The 12,538-nt window shown below is 41.1% G+C and overlaps 2 protein-coding genes across 5 annotated transcripts in view; one reads left to right on the top strand and one right to left on the bottom strand.

The window, feature by feature from the left end:
- The window catches only part of SHLD2 (shieldin complex subunit 2), a 28,808-nt gene extending 18,843 nt beyond the window's left edge, over nucleotides 1-9,965 (bottom strand). For 2 of the 4 annotated variants that reach the window (XR_009487187.1, XM_059851212.1), the window contains exon 1: nucleotides 9,668-9,965. The gene's annotated coding sequence lies outside the window, so the exon portion shown is untranslated. The remainder of the gene's footprint in view (nucleotides 1-9,667) is intronic. The other 2 variants (XM_059851206.1, XM_059851211.1) reach the window with 1 other exon arrangement.
- A 236-nt stretch (nucleotides 9,966-10,201) lies between these two features.
- The window catches only part of GLUD1 (glutamate dehydrogenase 1), a 29,009-nt gene continuing 26,672 nt past the window's right edge, over nucleotides 10,202-12,538 (top strand). Inside the window, exon 1 of the mRNA XM_059851201.1 lies at nucleotides 10,202-10,714. Within this exon, the coding sequence (XP_059707184.1) occupies nucleotides 10,276-10,714 (439 nt within the window). The 5' untranslated portion in view covers nucleotides 10,202-10,275. The remainder of the gene's footprint in view (nucleotides 10,715-12,538) is intronic.

Here is a 12,538-nt window from a genome sequence, read left to right as displayed (position 1 = left end):
TTAAAAATAATTGAAGCCATCTTGTCAAAAATAAAGATATCAAGTAAATACAAAGTATTCAGAGACAAGTGAGAATCAAAATATTAACATACTTCTTTAAGCAGGAACTTTATGACATGACAATATATAAACAATATGTTATGAACTTCAGCTGCCAACAGAAAAACCATGCAGAAAACTGAACAATCTGATCACAGTGAGAAAAAATTACTAAGTGATGGGTAAGGATGGAAAGTTTCACAAAATGAGCAAGTGCAAGAATTTGATTTGATGAAGCTGAAAAGAAAAACATCCAAAACACACTTAAATTGCATTCCTCATTAAAAAAGGCAAATACAGAAGAGGGAAGAGGTCACATAATAAGAATTAAGAACTGTGCCATCATAGTGTGGAGTTTGTAATTCCTTCATACATTATGACATTACTTGTCATTTCTTTCTCTATATGGCAAACAATTAAGTTTTACTTTACCAGCTCTGAAGGAAGTAAAAACTCCAATCCCAAATGGGAAGCAGCTGTCAAGTCCCTTTACCTATGCTTTTCCCTTTAACTTGGGAAACGCAGTGTTTAAAAAACAAGCACTTACATTTTATATCCAGGGAAGTTTAAAGGATAAAGTTCTGATTCTGGAAGCTATTCTATGCAGTTCCCTTCTCCAGACAGCTCTGAAGTGACAAACTGTTTAGTGGGCATCTCAGCTTTCCTTGGAGCATGCAAACATGGACAAGGAAGCTGTCCATCAGCAGCATTCTCTGCTGCTTAGCATAGCAAAGCCACTGACACTGAACTGCTGGATAGAACAGTGGTGTTATGCAAAGTTTCTCCTCTCCAAACAGAGCCCAGCTTCTTAAGACTTTGAATATAAAAAAAATAAAAGCTCCTGAAAAAATGTCCAGACTCACATTTACCTTTCAAGAATGAAAATTTCACTCTTGCAGCCAACATCAGTATTTTAGAAAGATGTGGGGAAACTTTACCCAAATAGGTCAAACTCTATTCTTTCGAATTCTCAATAGCTCATCTTATATAAATCAAAATACACTTTAGCAGCGACTGAAGCTGTTCCAATGTAGAAGTTATCTAGGCTTTTCCACATTACATTGGCTCTCCAGCTCCATGACAGAAATTTGCCACCATGCTTCACTTTAATAAAAGTATTCATGATACTTCACAAGTAGTTCTAGCCCATTATTTTAAAAATTAAGTAATGACTTCTCAGCTCAAGAACTAAACGTCAAGAGCAGAACTACTGGCAGAAAGCTTGCCACTGATCTTTAGGATTAGTACTGCTTTACAAGCATTGATGCAATGAGGGGATTGAGCTTATTGTAAGAATGAGTCTCACACCTGAGAAGTCAGAGCTCTGCCTCCTGGGGCTCCTCTGCTGGACACAGAAAGGCCAGGGAACAGCCCAACTGCAAAGTCTGTATTCTCAACAGGTCCTTTAGAATTAACAATCCATGCAGTTACAGAGCTAATAAAGTCACCTTCCTCCATCTTATCTCAATTTTATGCTATTTTTTTGATCTAGGGTGGGAAAACAGAAAACAAAAACAAGTCTAAGTTCAAGAAACTACACTGCTTTAAACAAGCTGATCTGACATTTCCAGCAAAAAAAGCACAATCATATCTACACTGGCATATTCCCAAAGAACTCATGCCAATCCCAGTATTTATTTTCTTTGCTTGTTGAGTAATTCCACCTTACTTCACATTTCAGAATTTTTTCCAATTAAATATAACCACAGGTCAAATTATATTACCTACTCTTTACCTGCCATCATGCCATTTGCTAGATGAAGATTTGCTGAAAGACTGACTGCTTTTCAGACATATTAAGCATACAGTATGAAAACAATTGAAATAAAATGTGCTGGCAAAACATAAATGTAATGTATTTGGCAACCATTCCTTTTATCCAAACTGACTCATTAAAGTAGCTTATGGATGAAGCCATGGATAGTACTTGTTATTCCAAGAGAACTTCTGCTCATTCCTCTATTACTAATTTCTCTGCATTCTTTTAATTCTACAGAACCTGCAAAAGCTTACATAATTGCTATTTTTCATCATCTTCAACATAAAATTAATGAACTGTAGTTCCATTAGACCTCACTACTTCTGTTCCTAAGAATGAGTAAATTGAATATGCTCTGAAAATGATAAACATTCAAGACAAGAACTATTTTATTTATCACTTTGGAAAATATTCCAGAATGACTTTCCTATATTCCTTGAAGAATATCAAATCTGATAGGACAGAAACTGTATGAGTTTATTAGAAAAGCAAACTCTGGGAGTTTCTCCTTAAGAATACATACTGCCCATACTCCTTAACTTCTGGCCTGTATCAATTCAGATATGAGGACCCTACAAGTTTGTACAACCAGCTCAGTTCCAAGCAATACTTAATGTATTTGTCCTCCCCATATTTTTAAGGCATTGGGAATAGATTATCATTTGGTTTTTTAATGGGAACTGAGGCAATGAAAGGTTTAAGTAACTTAATTTTGCTTGCACAGTACAATGAACTATGTGTAGAACTCAGTGAGTGAATCTTACATACTCATACCTTCAACACTGCACTGCCATCCCCCAGTGCATAATCCTTCACCTTTTTGACAAGATACAAAACTACCCTTTTCACCTCAGCTTTTCACCCTACTTCTTGAGATTTTAACAGTCATCATCCCTGGTTATATCATTTCTATAGATGCAATTCTCTCTTCCTGCAATATGAGATTTATTGTCCTCTTCTGCTTTTATTCCTTGAGGTCTCAGGTGCTAGTTTACAAGCACAAAATAATTAAATGATTCAAAGTCATGATTAACACAGGGCATCTGATGTAACTATTTTTTTTTTGTTTAGTTCCTGAACCTCATTAACTATTTGAAGGAAGTTCTCTCTTACCTTATATTGTACAGAACTCACCCACACAATCATACCTTAGTTTTCAAAATGTTAAGAATTACTTTAAGTCCTGAGGCAGTACCCTATATTCTAGTGTGACTTTAGGACTCACTCTGGGAGAAAAAAAAATGAATATTTCACCACGTAACAGACTTCTTTTTTTTTTTTTTAAGTTAACAGGCCCATTAACTTCTTTAACTTACATAACCTTCAGTGATTTTGCCATCTAATAAACAAGAACAAATTGCACCTAAAACTGAGTAATATTAATGGACTTGCTCTACAAGCATGAGTTCAGTGTGGGTGAGGGGTAAAGTATTTAGGGAGAAGAGAACAGCAAAGGAGAGTGGCTTCTAACTCCATCCTTCACCGATTCATCTATTACTTTGAGGTTTTTGGTCACATGAGGAAGAAGCTCAACTTCTGCTTAGGCAGCCCAATGTTACATCGATGTAAATGCCACAATGATAATGCAGCCTTAAAACCTGAGGTGAACATCTTAGCACCCTCTGTTCAAGAAAGCTGACCTCTAATGATAACTGAACAATCTAAAAGCATACATTATTTAGATTGCCATTTAGTGTTCCTTTACTAAATAAAAACAGCAGGGTTATGCGAAAACTGATAAGACAAGAGAAACCAGGATAAGCTTTTACAACTTCCATGGTGATTTTAGCTCATTTAGTCAGAAGACCACAATACAGTAGTCCTTCTGAAACCAGAAAAATTCTTGCTAATGATATGCAGAGACCCTACCTTTCCAGTACTTCAAAATAAGCTTAATTTCAACCTACTGGCTTTCAAAGGAAAAAACCAGAAGAGATGAAGTAGAACAGGTAAGTCAGATATTATCTTACCAACACTGACAAGATTAGACAATAAATAATAATCACGAAAAACTCCATATAGTGTTTTCAAAAATTGTTCAAGTGTGCTCAAAAAGGGACAATTTAATTAAAACAGAAATATTTCCTTTTCTGACCTATTTTCTCATTCTGAGATTCCTCTGGTATGAGCTATCCAACAGTGATTTTGTGCTGAATCTCTACATGCAGTGGGCACCATGAACAATCCTGAGGTCTGTGAAAGATGACCAAGAAAAGATATCACATATACTATTTTACATCTAACATAACCAGCTATTTTTTTTTTCACCTCCAAGAAATGCATGATGTATTGAACAATACCAGCCAATGTACTCCTGGAGTTTGCTGATAATATCAATTTCAATTATACCAACAAACTTGAAAGGTAATTCTTAATGCTTTGTATCTGGGCTTCACCCACCAACATATTTCACAGAAGACTTAAGCATTCAAATATATTTTAAGAATCTTGATTTCCATAACCACTCTTCCAAAGTGAAAGCAGCTAAAGTTGATTTTGCTAATAGAAATGCAAACAAAAGCACTACAGGGGACTAGTATTCTCTAGTTCATAAGAGCTTTCATGTTTGTTATTTAAACAATACACACTATGTTTATGTCAACAACTTCTGACTGTCAATTGAGTATTAAACCAAGAAAAAACTGGTTTGCAGCCTCTGATGCTTTGATTCCAGGCTGGAAAGATTTTAGGTGTAATTTTCAGCCAAACAGCCAAGGACAGCAAGAGTTGCAAAAAAGATCCATTTCAATTGTAAATGTTACTTTCAAACAATTCTTATTTCACTCCTGGTAAACCACTTTCTACTGTTACTTGCTATGTTAACTGAAGTAGACAGGAATTTTCTAAAAAACATAATTCCTAAATAAACTGACTAAAGTACTTGATTTTCCCCCTAACCTTATTTAAGAGAACAAAGCTGGCATGCTCACATGCATCTGTGGAAGATTTATGCCTGTATATCTATCAGCTTTCCCATTACTAGCTTTTTCATCAGCTAATTTCAAACACACTTAACAGTGAGATGGGAATCACAAAAATTTCAGGATTAGGTAACTATATCATGCCTTCTTTTGTCTTTTAAATTAGAAACGAGGAAATACCAATTAAAAGCTACAGATTATGCCACAATGACACAAACCAGCTGCTTACAGATTCTCACTGATACAAGAACTGAGAAAGGAGAAGCCTTCACACTGACCCACAAAAGCCTCTCTCACAAATGGCCATATTGATGGGAAGGTCACTGAAATCAGATTAATTTGTTACTGACTTCAGCAAGCTTTGGGTCAGACCTGCTGCCTCCAGAGAGAGTTACTTTTTGTCCTACTCATCTGAAAACAAGAAGTGGTGTTACAGGGATATGAGTCTCTAAAAAGCATATTTAATGTTTATCAGTTAGATTATCTGGCAACACTCATTGTCAATATATTGACAGTAACAGTGCCAAAACATGGCACTGAGAATATCTGTGTATCTATAGACTACTTGACCAAGAGAAGAGGGCCTCAGCTCCTATATACATGAAGAGCTCTTTATATCTGCTCTGTCACAGAGCTGAAGTAGCCAGTTGGCAACATCAGTCATCATGCACAACAACTATATAAACAGATGGAGACAGAAGGTCTTTAAAGCTAACAAACATAAGCACAACCACTTTTTGTGGCAATTAAAAATATTTACTCATGAAGTAGTTATCATAATTTATTCAATATTTTGATTTCTGCAGCAGAATTATTAAAAAGTTAGAAGCTCAGGAAACTGCTCTGAACCACTTACTGAGGATTTTCACAAGCACATTTCACTTACAAATTAGGAATCCATGTCAAACTCAAATCCTAAATAATGGGCTAATAGATCTATTACCAGAATTTCTGGAAATGTAAAGAGAGAAAGAACAAAATATTATGTTTGATTAAATAATAAATTTAAATATTATTTTGCTCATCTACAGATTATTTTTGTAGCAGTGCCTCAAGTAAAAAACCAAGACTCACTCTAGCCTAGTCCCTACTAAGCTAAACCTAGAACTTCCTAATTTACTTGCACAATTTTGAGTTTCACTCTGTACATTTACAGTGCTATAGACAAGAAAAAACATTACTATTTACAGATTAAGAAAATGACAGCAGCTTATTACTTGAATTTAGCAGTCAGGAAAAACTTCAATTTAATGCAAAGTAATACATAAAATTATTAAATAATCAGACCACAGGTACCTAAGCATCTCATTAATAAGATAAAGTATTGAAAGATTTAAAGCCCTTATCTCAAAGGGAAACAATCTGACTACCTCTTCTCCAATTTTGCAACATTGCATAAAGCACATCTCAAACTTGCATGTGCAAATTAACTTCAGCATCCTGCCTGGAAAACCACCAAATTCAGGTTCTTTTTTCTCAAGGCAAAAGGAGTAAATGAAGAAAACCTGCAAGTCTGCTCTGCAGTTCCTCTATGGCTCATCACAGATGAAGCCATTTATAGAGGAAAGGCTCTAAACCAATAGATCTCAGTACTGGTATCTTATGCTATCAGTAAAAAAGGCTTTTAATAAGCTTTGGTCTCTGGCTGGTTGTAAACAGATGACTGAAATGAAGATTTCTAGTCAAGTGTTCATTTGGTAAAAGTGCTCATATAGTCAGTCCTAAATTAATGGAATCTTCAGGAATTCACCTAATTCATGTGCTGCCTGTGGCAGCATCTTACAGGGACAGACCTCCAGCAACAGCAAAGCCAGAAAACTGCTTCACACATTTTCCCACAATATGCAGGCAGGTCGAATGCAGAAGGATTTCTGCCATGTGCTACACACTTGCTGCCTGTCTTCATTGTCTCCATTTAACACAAACACACAGGATTTTAGCCAAGAGGTGTGTGAACAGTACTACACTTACATTCCTGTCAGATTCATATCCTGCCACTCACCCAGCAACTATTATGCAACTGTCCAGAGATCTGTTGATTCAGCAGAGGCTGAAGAGTTTCTGCAGCAGTTTGGGGTAAGAAAATAACCCCAGCTCTCACCTATTTATTTACACTACCCAGGTCTACATAAAGCAGTACAGCATAACATATAAGCCCAAGAAAAAAAAAATAAAATAGGCTTTTATTTTTGCAGTTTCTGGTGCATTGAGGAAAGGAAACATAAATGCTCATATAGGCAATTCAAAGGCAAACTTGCTTCAAGTTTTAACTGGAATTTAGCTCAATCACTTCTTTAAGCAACGGGACTTTGCTTAAACTGTCAAGTGCTTAATGTGGTATGGCTCACAAATTGAAATGAAGTTTTCTAAATCAATTGTAATTCCATCTGCAGTTTATTTCAAAAGCAATTTATCTTCCCAGAAGACAGTTTACCACAGCAAGGAATTGGTCCTCTGTACAGATCACCTTTCCTCCTGAGTGTGTTGTCTAAGAGAGGCTCAAACTCTGCACTGGAGGCAACCCCAGGGTTACCCTGGATTTGAAGGGTTCAGGCAGACAAGGGCAGAGTTATCCAGAGCACTGGGAGGATGGATCCCTGTTTGCAGCTTCTCTGTTCCTTTTCATCTGCTCTAGTCAGCTGGGAATAGCTACTCCAGCTTCTGAGGGAATTCAGCATCAGTACACCCTGGGAGTGTTTTAGCCCAAATAGCTAGTACTTCAAATAATAAATGCATTAAAGCAGGAAGTATTTGATTCCTGTCTTAGATCCCTTTTCTCAATAAAATTTTAAAATCCAACACAGAAAATTACTCCACCTGCTACGAAATTGTTAATACACATCTTAAAACAGTAGATTGCTTCAGGAAGCCACAATACAGTGTTCATTATTGTTCTTATCTATAATAATCTGTTAGAATTTATATACAAGATATTTTAAAAGAAGCCTGCAAGAAATTCAAGTTGTTTGCCTCCCTGAGCTATACTTCACACATTTTAAATAGAAACTGATACCTGTCATGTACACACAGTTGAAAATGACCTTGCTGCAAAGTCCATGAATAATACAGACAGTTCCTACCACACAGGTATTGAGTTTTCTCTACTTACCTCTCTCTTCAGATATAGTCCTAAAATCAAAACTTCATATGAAATTAATGAAGTTTTTGTGAAGACAAAAAGTTACCTTTTAATCCACCCCAGCGATTTTGTTTTTACTGAGACTACTCAAATGTGAATTTTCTGATGGCACCCTACAAGGTATATGAGAGTAAAGAAGATATAGTTCCTCTTTTATTATTGCAATTACCACTTTCATGCCTGCTAGAACTCATTCTGAAGCATGCCATTTTAATTTCCTCTGGCAAACTGATTTTGTTTCAACTGCTCAGTGCTTAGCACAGAAGAATTCTGGAATGGGGAATACAGACAGTGTTGTAACTCCTGCCTCCAGAAAGGACTTGAATCCAACAGGAATTTGGTACAGACCTGCTGAGTTTGGTAAACTGTCTGTAAACTGCACACATTATTTCAGTCATAAAAACGTGCCAAATAAAACTCCCTAGTTATCTTATCTCTTACAATGTTTAAAGACTAAGAAACTTAACACGCTGATTTAGTTATTCTCAGCATTCAACAGACAGCTCGTTAAACACTTTGCCAAATTCCAATCTTGTTTGGAAAGGGGGGTAGGTATGGTACAGCCATTGCTTGAAATACAACTGTGTGACTGAGCCTCTGGAGTGATCCACGTGGTTCCCACAGTCATGTCCCATGCTCAGGCTGAAATACATCCACAAACGTGTGCTGCAAACAGGCTGACACTGCAAGCAGCTGATAATTGAGTGAGCTCATAAATCAGAAAGAACACAGCTGAAAGCAGGACAGGAGCTAAGCACATTAACCTTAACATCTACTTCTACATGCTTGAGCAAACTGGCTAATCACATTCTTCATTTAACCTCTGCAGTGATATTCTGCAGTGATAGGCCAACCTACAGAACAAGGTGGAAATAATTACCTGATAAGGACTAATTGCCACAATACCTCTCATCACCTGCTTTCCTACGCATTTACAAAATTTAAGAACTTGCACAGAAAGGAGCTCTAGCTAATGAGAACATGCAGACGACTGAAATCAAGTAGTAGCTCAAAGCTGATACAACCACTGAGAAAACTGCAGTTCTGTGTAATTAAAATTAACACCAAAATAGAAGTTTTCCATAAACCACCTATACTACGGACAGAAAACCAAACTAGTCAGCTTGTTTCTGAAGCCCTGTGTCCAAAGAACAAACTGGCCTAAGAACCAGCTCCTTTCTTGATTTTTTACCCCCATATCACTATCAAGGATCTTTGTCCTGTAGACTACAATTATAAACCATCTTCATTACAGATAAAAACCAGTCTGATTAGTGGCCCTTAAGAGAACTTCTTCAGATTCTCAGGACAGACAGCAACATTAAATCAAGATAAAAATAGAGCATCAATTGCTTGAAGAGTTTATTTTAGTTAAAGAATCTGTGACTAATCTCTCTGCTGACAAATACACAAAAAAGTTAAATTACTTTCCCACAAGTCTTGTAGCACAGCCCATAGTGGTTAGAGAGATTCCCACAGATATAAAGCAACTTCCTGGTTATTCCAGGCTTAGGAGCATTGGTCTCCCACAAGCCTAAAAAGAAAAAAATACCCACTGTATTTTCCAATTAGCAGCCCTAACCGACAGAAAATGAACAAGCCACTTAAGGCTTCTAAAATAAATGCAGTGCAATAGCACAGCACACTCTCTCTCATGCTCTAAAAGCAGACCTTACACAGTTCAAAGCAATATCCGCAACAGATGTTGCCTGAGCTACATTTAAAAAATGGACTTGAATGGACCAAGAGCCAGCAAAATGAAGAACAGTCGAGCAGAGAAAGTAGATGAATCTCAAGGTTTTTTCCAACCTCAGTGATTTAACGGTTCTGTGAAGGCAGCCGTGCTAACATCTTTACGCTGGGCAGGACAGTCCCACAAACACACGTGGAAAAGCTGCGTTCTCCCACGGGCGCCTTTCCCTGGGAGCGCCGAGCACTGTGTGTGAGCGCGCCCTCACGTGCCCTGTACTTGCGCTGAGACAGGCCTCGTTTTTCACGCGGCTGAAGAGGGGCACGTGAAGGCGGCTCGCCGCGGGCTCGCCGCGGGCCGCAGCACAGCCAGCCGGCACAGGGCCCTGCGCGGCCGCGCTGCCGGCAGGGCGGGCAGCGGGCCCGGCCGCACGGAAAAGGAAGGGGAAGGGGAGGCCCGGCGGGCGCGCACTGCGCAGACGCGGTCCGGCTCGGCCCCGCCCCCCCGCCGCGCCCCCTCCCCTCCGCGAATCCCGCCGGGGGCGGCGCGGGGCGCGGGGCGCAGGCGCGTTCGGAAGGCGCGGAGAGCTCCCGCCCCCCCGAGCCCCCCGGGCGCGCCGCCCCCTCTGCAGCCCGCGTTTAAAGGCGGCGGCAGCGGCGCCCGGCCCCCGGCCCCTCCTGTGAGAGCGGCAGTACCGCTCCGATCCTCTCTTCTGGCGGCCGCCGCCATGTACCGCTACTTGGGGGAGCTGCTGGCGTCCCGCCTGGCCGCCGGCTCGGTGCTGGTGGGCTCGGAGCCGGGCGGGCCGGCGGCGGCAGCGGCCGGGGGGGCAGTGGTGACGGCGGCATGGGGCGGCAGCGGCCGGTGTCCGCGGCGGCACTACTGCGAGGCGGCGAAGAAAGAGGACGACCCCAACTTCTTCAAGATGGTGGAGGGGTTCTTCGATCGCGGCGCCAGCATCGTGGAGGACAAGCTGGTGGAGGGGCTACGCACCCGCGAGGGCATGGAGGAGCGGCGCCACCGCGTCCGCGGCATCCTCCGCATCATCAAGCCCTGCAACCATGTGCTCAGCGTTTCCTTTCCCATCAAGCGCGACAATGGCGAGTGGGAAGTGATCGAGGGCTACCGGGCGCAGCACAGCCAGCACCGCACGCCCTGTAAGGGAGGTGAGAGCCGCCGCCTCGCCGGGCCCGCGGAGGGCCGGGCCGCCCCGCCCCGCCGTGCCCCCGACCAGCCCCCCCTGTCCCGCCGCGCCTGCTGCCCGCCCGGCCAGCGAGGGCAGGCGGCTGCCTCGCTGTGCCGCCCGTGGTATCCGATAGCCGAGGAAAAGCAGGCGCAGGGCGGTTCCTCCGCAGCCCTCCGGCGCTCCGCTGTCCCGGCCCCGCGGGTGACCCCCGGGCCAGCCCCGGGGCCGGGTGTCACGGCCGCCGGTCGGGCCTTCGCCGCACCCACCGCCGGTCTGTCCCTAGGCATGGCGAAGAGATCCCCGCCTGATTTTAACTCGATGTGACTCAGACCTCAATAGTGTTTGTAGGGAAAGGGGGGGAGGCTCCATGCTAGAAGTGCCTGCTCGAGTCGAGAGCTGGAGGAGCCGCTGTCAGTCAGCCGGCTGTGTTGGAGAAAAGCTAGTGCTCACACAGAAAACATCCCTAGAGAAAATAACAAGTTTTAATAACGAGTTAACTGTGTTTCCAGTTACTGGCTGGATACATAGTTAGACAAAAGTGATTTTTCTGGAAGTGGCTAGCTCTAGGTAGGTGAGACCAACGACATGCTGAGGGACCAAGAGGGCGAATCCCACTGGAGTTGAGCAGAGCTGGGCTCTCATGGGATCTCAGAGGAATCAGACTCCCTTTTAGTCTGGGACAGATGGCATTTCCTTGAAAAACAAATACAGATGTCCTTCAGCATAACTTACTCAAGAGCTCTGATCTTTGTGGACATTTGAGTATTGGAAACCATTTCAGGTCTGTGACTCAAACCAGAGCTTCTGTAGTCTGTAAACACCTTTTTTTTTCAGTGTACATCAGCTTTATAGTAAATAATGACAGTTAGAGAAACCAAGCAATTTTTAATAAATTAAGTCATCTAACTTCAAGACTAGATTAGGAAAGGTGTTCTTAGGTGAATGTGTTTGTGAGAATCAGTCCAGCTGGTGTATATATATGACATGAGGATTTCTCTCTGCAGTGCAAATAGTGTGTCCCGTTAATGTGATTCCTAACATTCCAAAATCAAGTATCTAGTGAGTGTCCTGTAACATGCTAAATTCTTACCCAAAAGAGGCTAACTCAACTTTTGGTTGTTTACTTGAAGCAAGAATTGGCATGAGACTCCAGCCAGCATGGGCGTGGCTGAAGTTTACTCTGTGTGAATCTACTGTTCTATACCATTGCTATAATTTCTTTTAAAAAACTGATGGATATCACACTACTGTTGTATTTCTGCTTCAGTTAAGTTACTCTTTGCTGCTGCTTACAAAAAGTCCTTTGCTGTATAGCCTGTGTTACTCTTAAGATCCTGCTTGCACAACAAAATGCAGTCCAGCAGCAAATGAAGTAATAAAATAATATTAATATATGATAGCTTCTGATATTTCACATTAGTACTGCTCATAAGTGAAGGAACTAATGTTTACACAACAAATAATTATAAAATGCACTGTACATGAACAAACCCCACCAACTGGGTGATTGGACACTGTCCATTCTGATGCCTGCATTTCTAAATCCTCACCAGAATTTCTTGATTTTCAGTGGCATTTGTTATGCCTGTCTGCTCTCACATTGAAGCAAACACTGAAGCACTTATAGGCAATTGAAAATGACAGCTCAAGAAAGTAGGAAGTCTCAGTAGTTTGTCCTTTTCTTCTTGTGCTGCTCCCCGCCCCCTCTGAATTTAGGGAAGAAATTGCAAATTATATTTCCTTTCAATTCTTAAGCACAGAGATCATTAATGGATTTCACCTTCTACTGCTCTCTAGGAACTTG

Source organism: Haemorhous mexicanus, chromosome 7 (assembly GCF_027477595.1).
Source record: "Haemorhous mexicanus isolate bHaeMex1 chromosome 7, bHaeMex1.pri, whole genome shotgun sequence".
NCBI classification, from domain to species: domain Eukaryota; kingdom Metazoa; phylum Chordata; class Aves; order Passeriformes; family Fringillidae; genus Haemorhous; species Haemorhous mexicanus.
The sequence above is the reverse complement of the archived record's forward strand: the minus strand, read 5'-3'. Positions and strand labels throughout refer to the sequence as shown.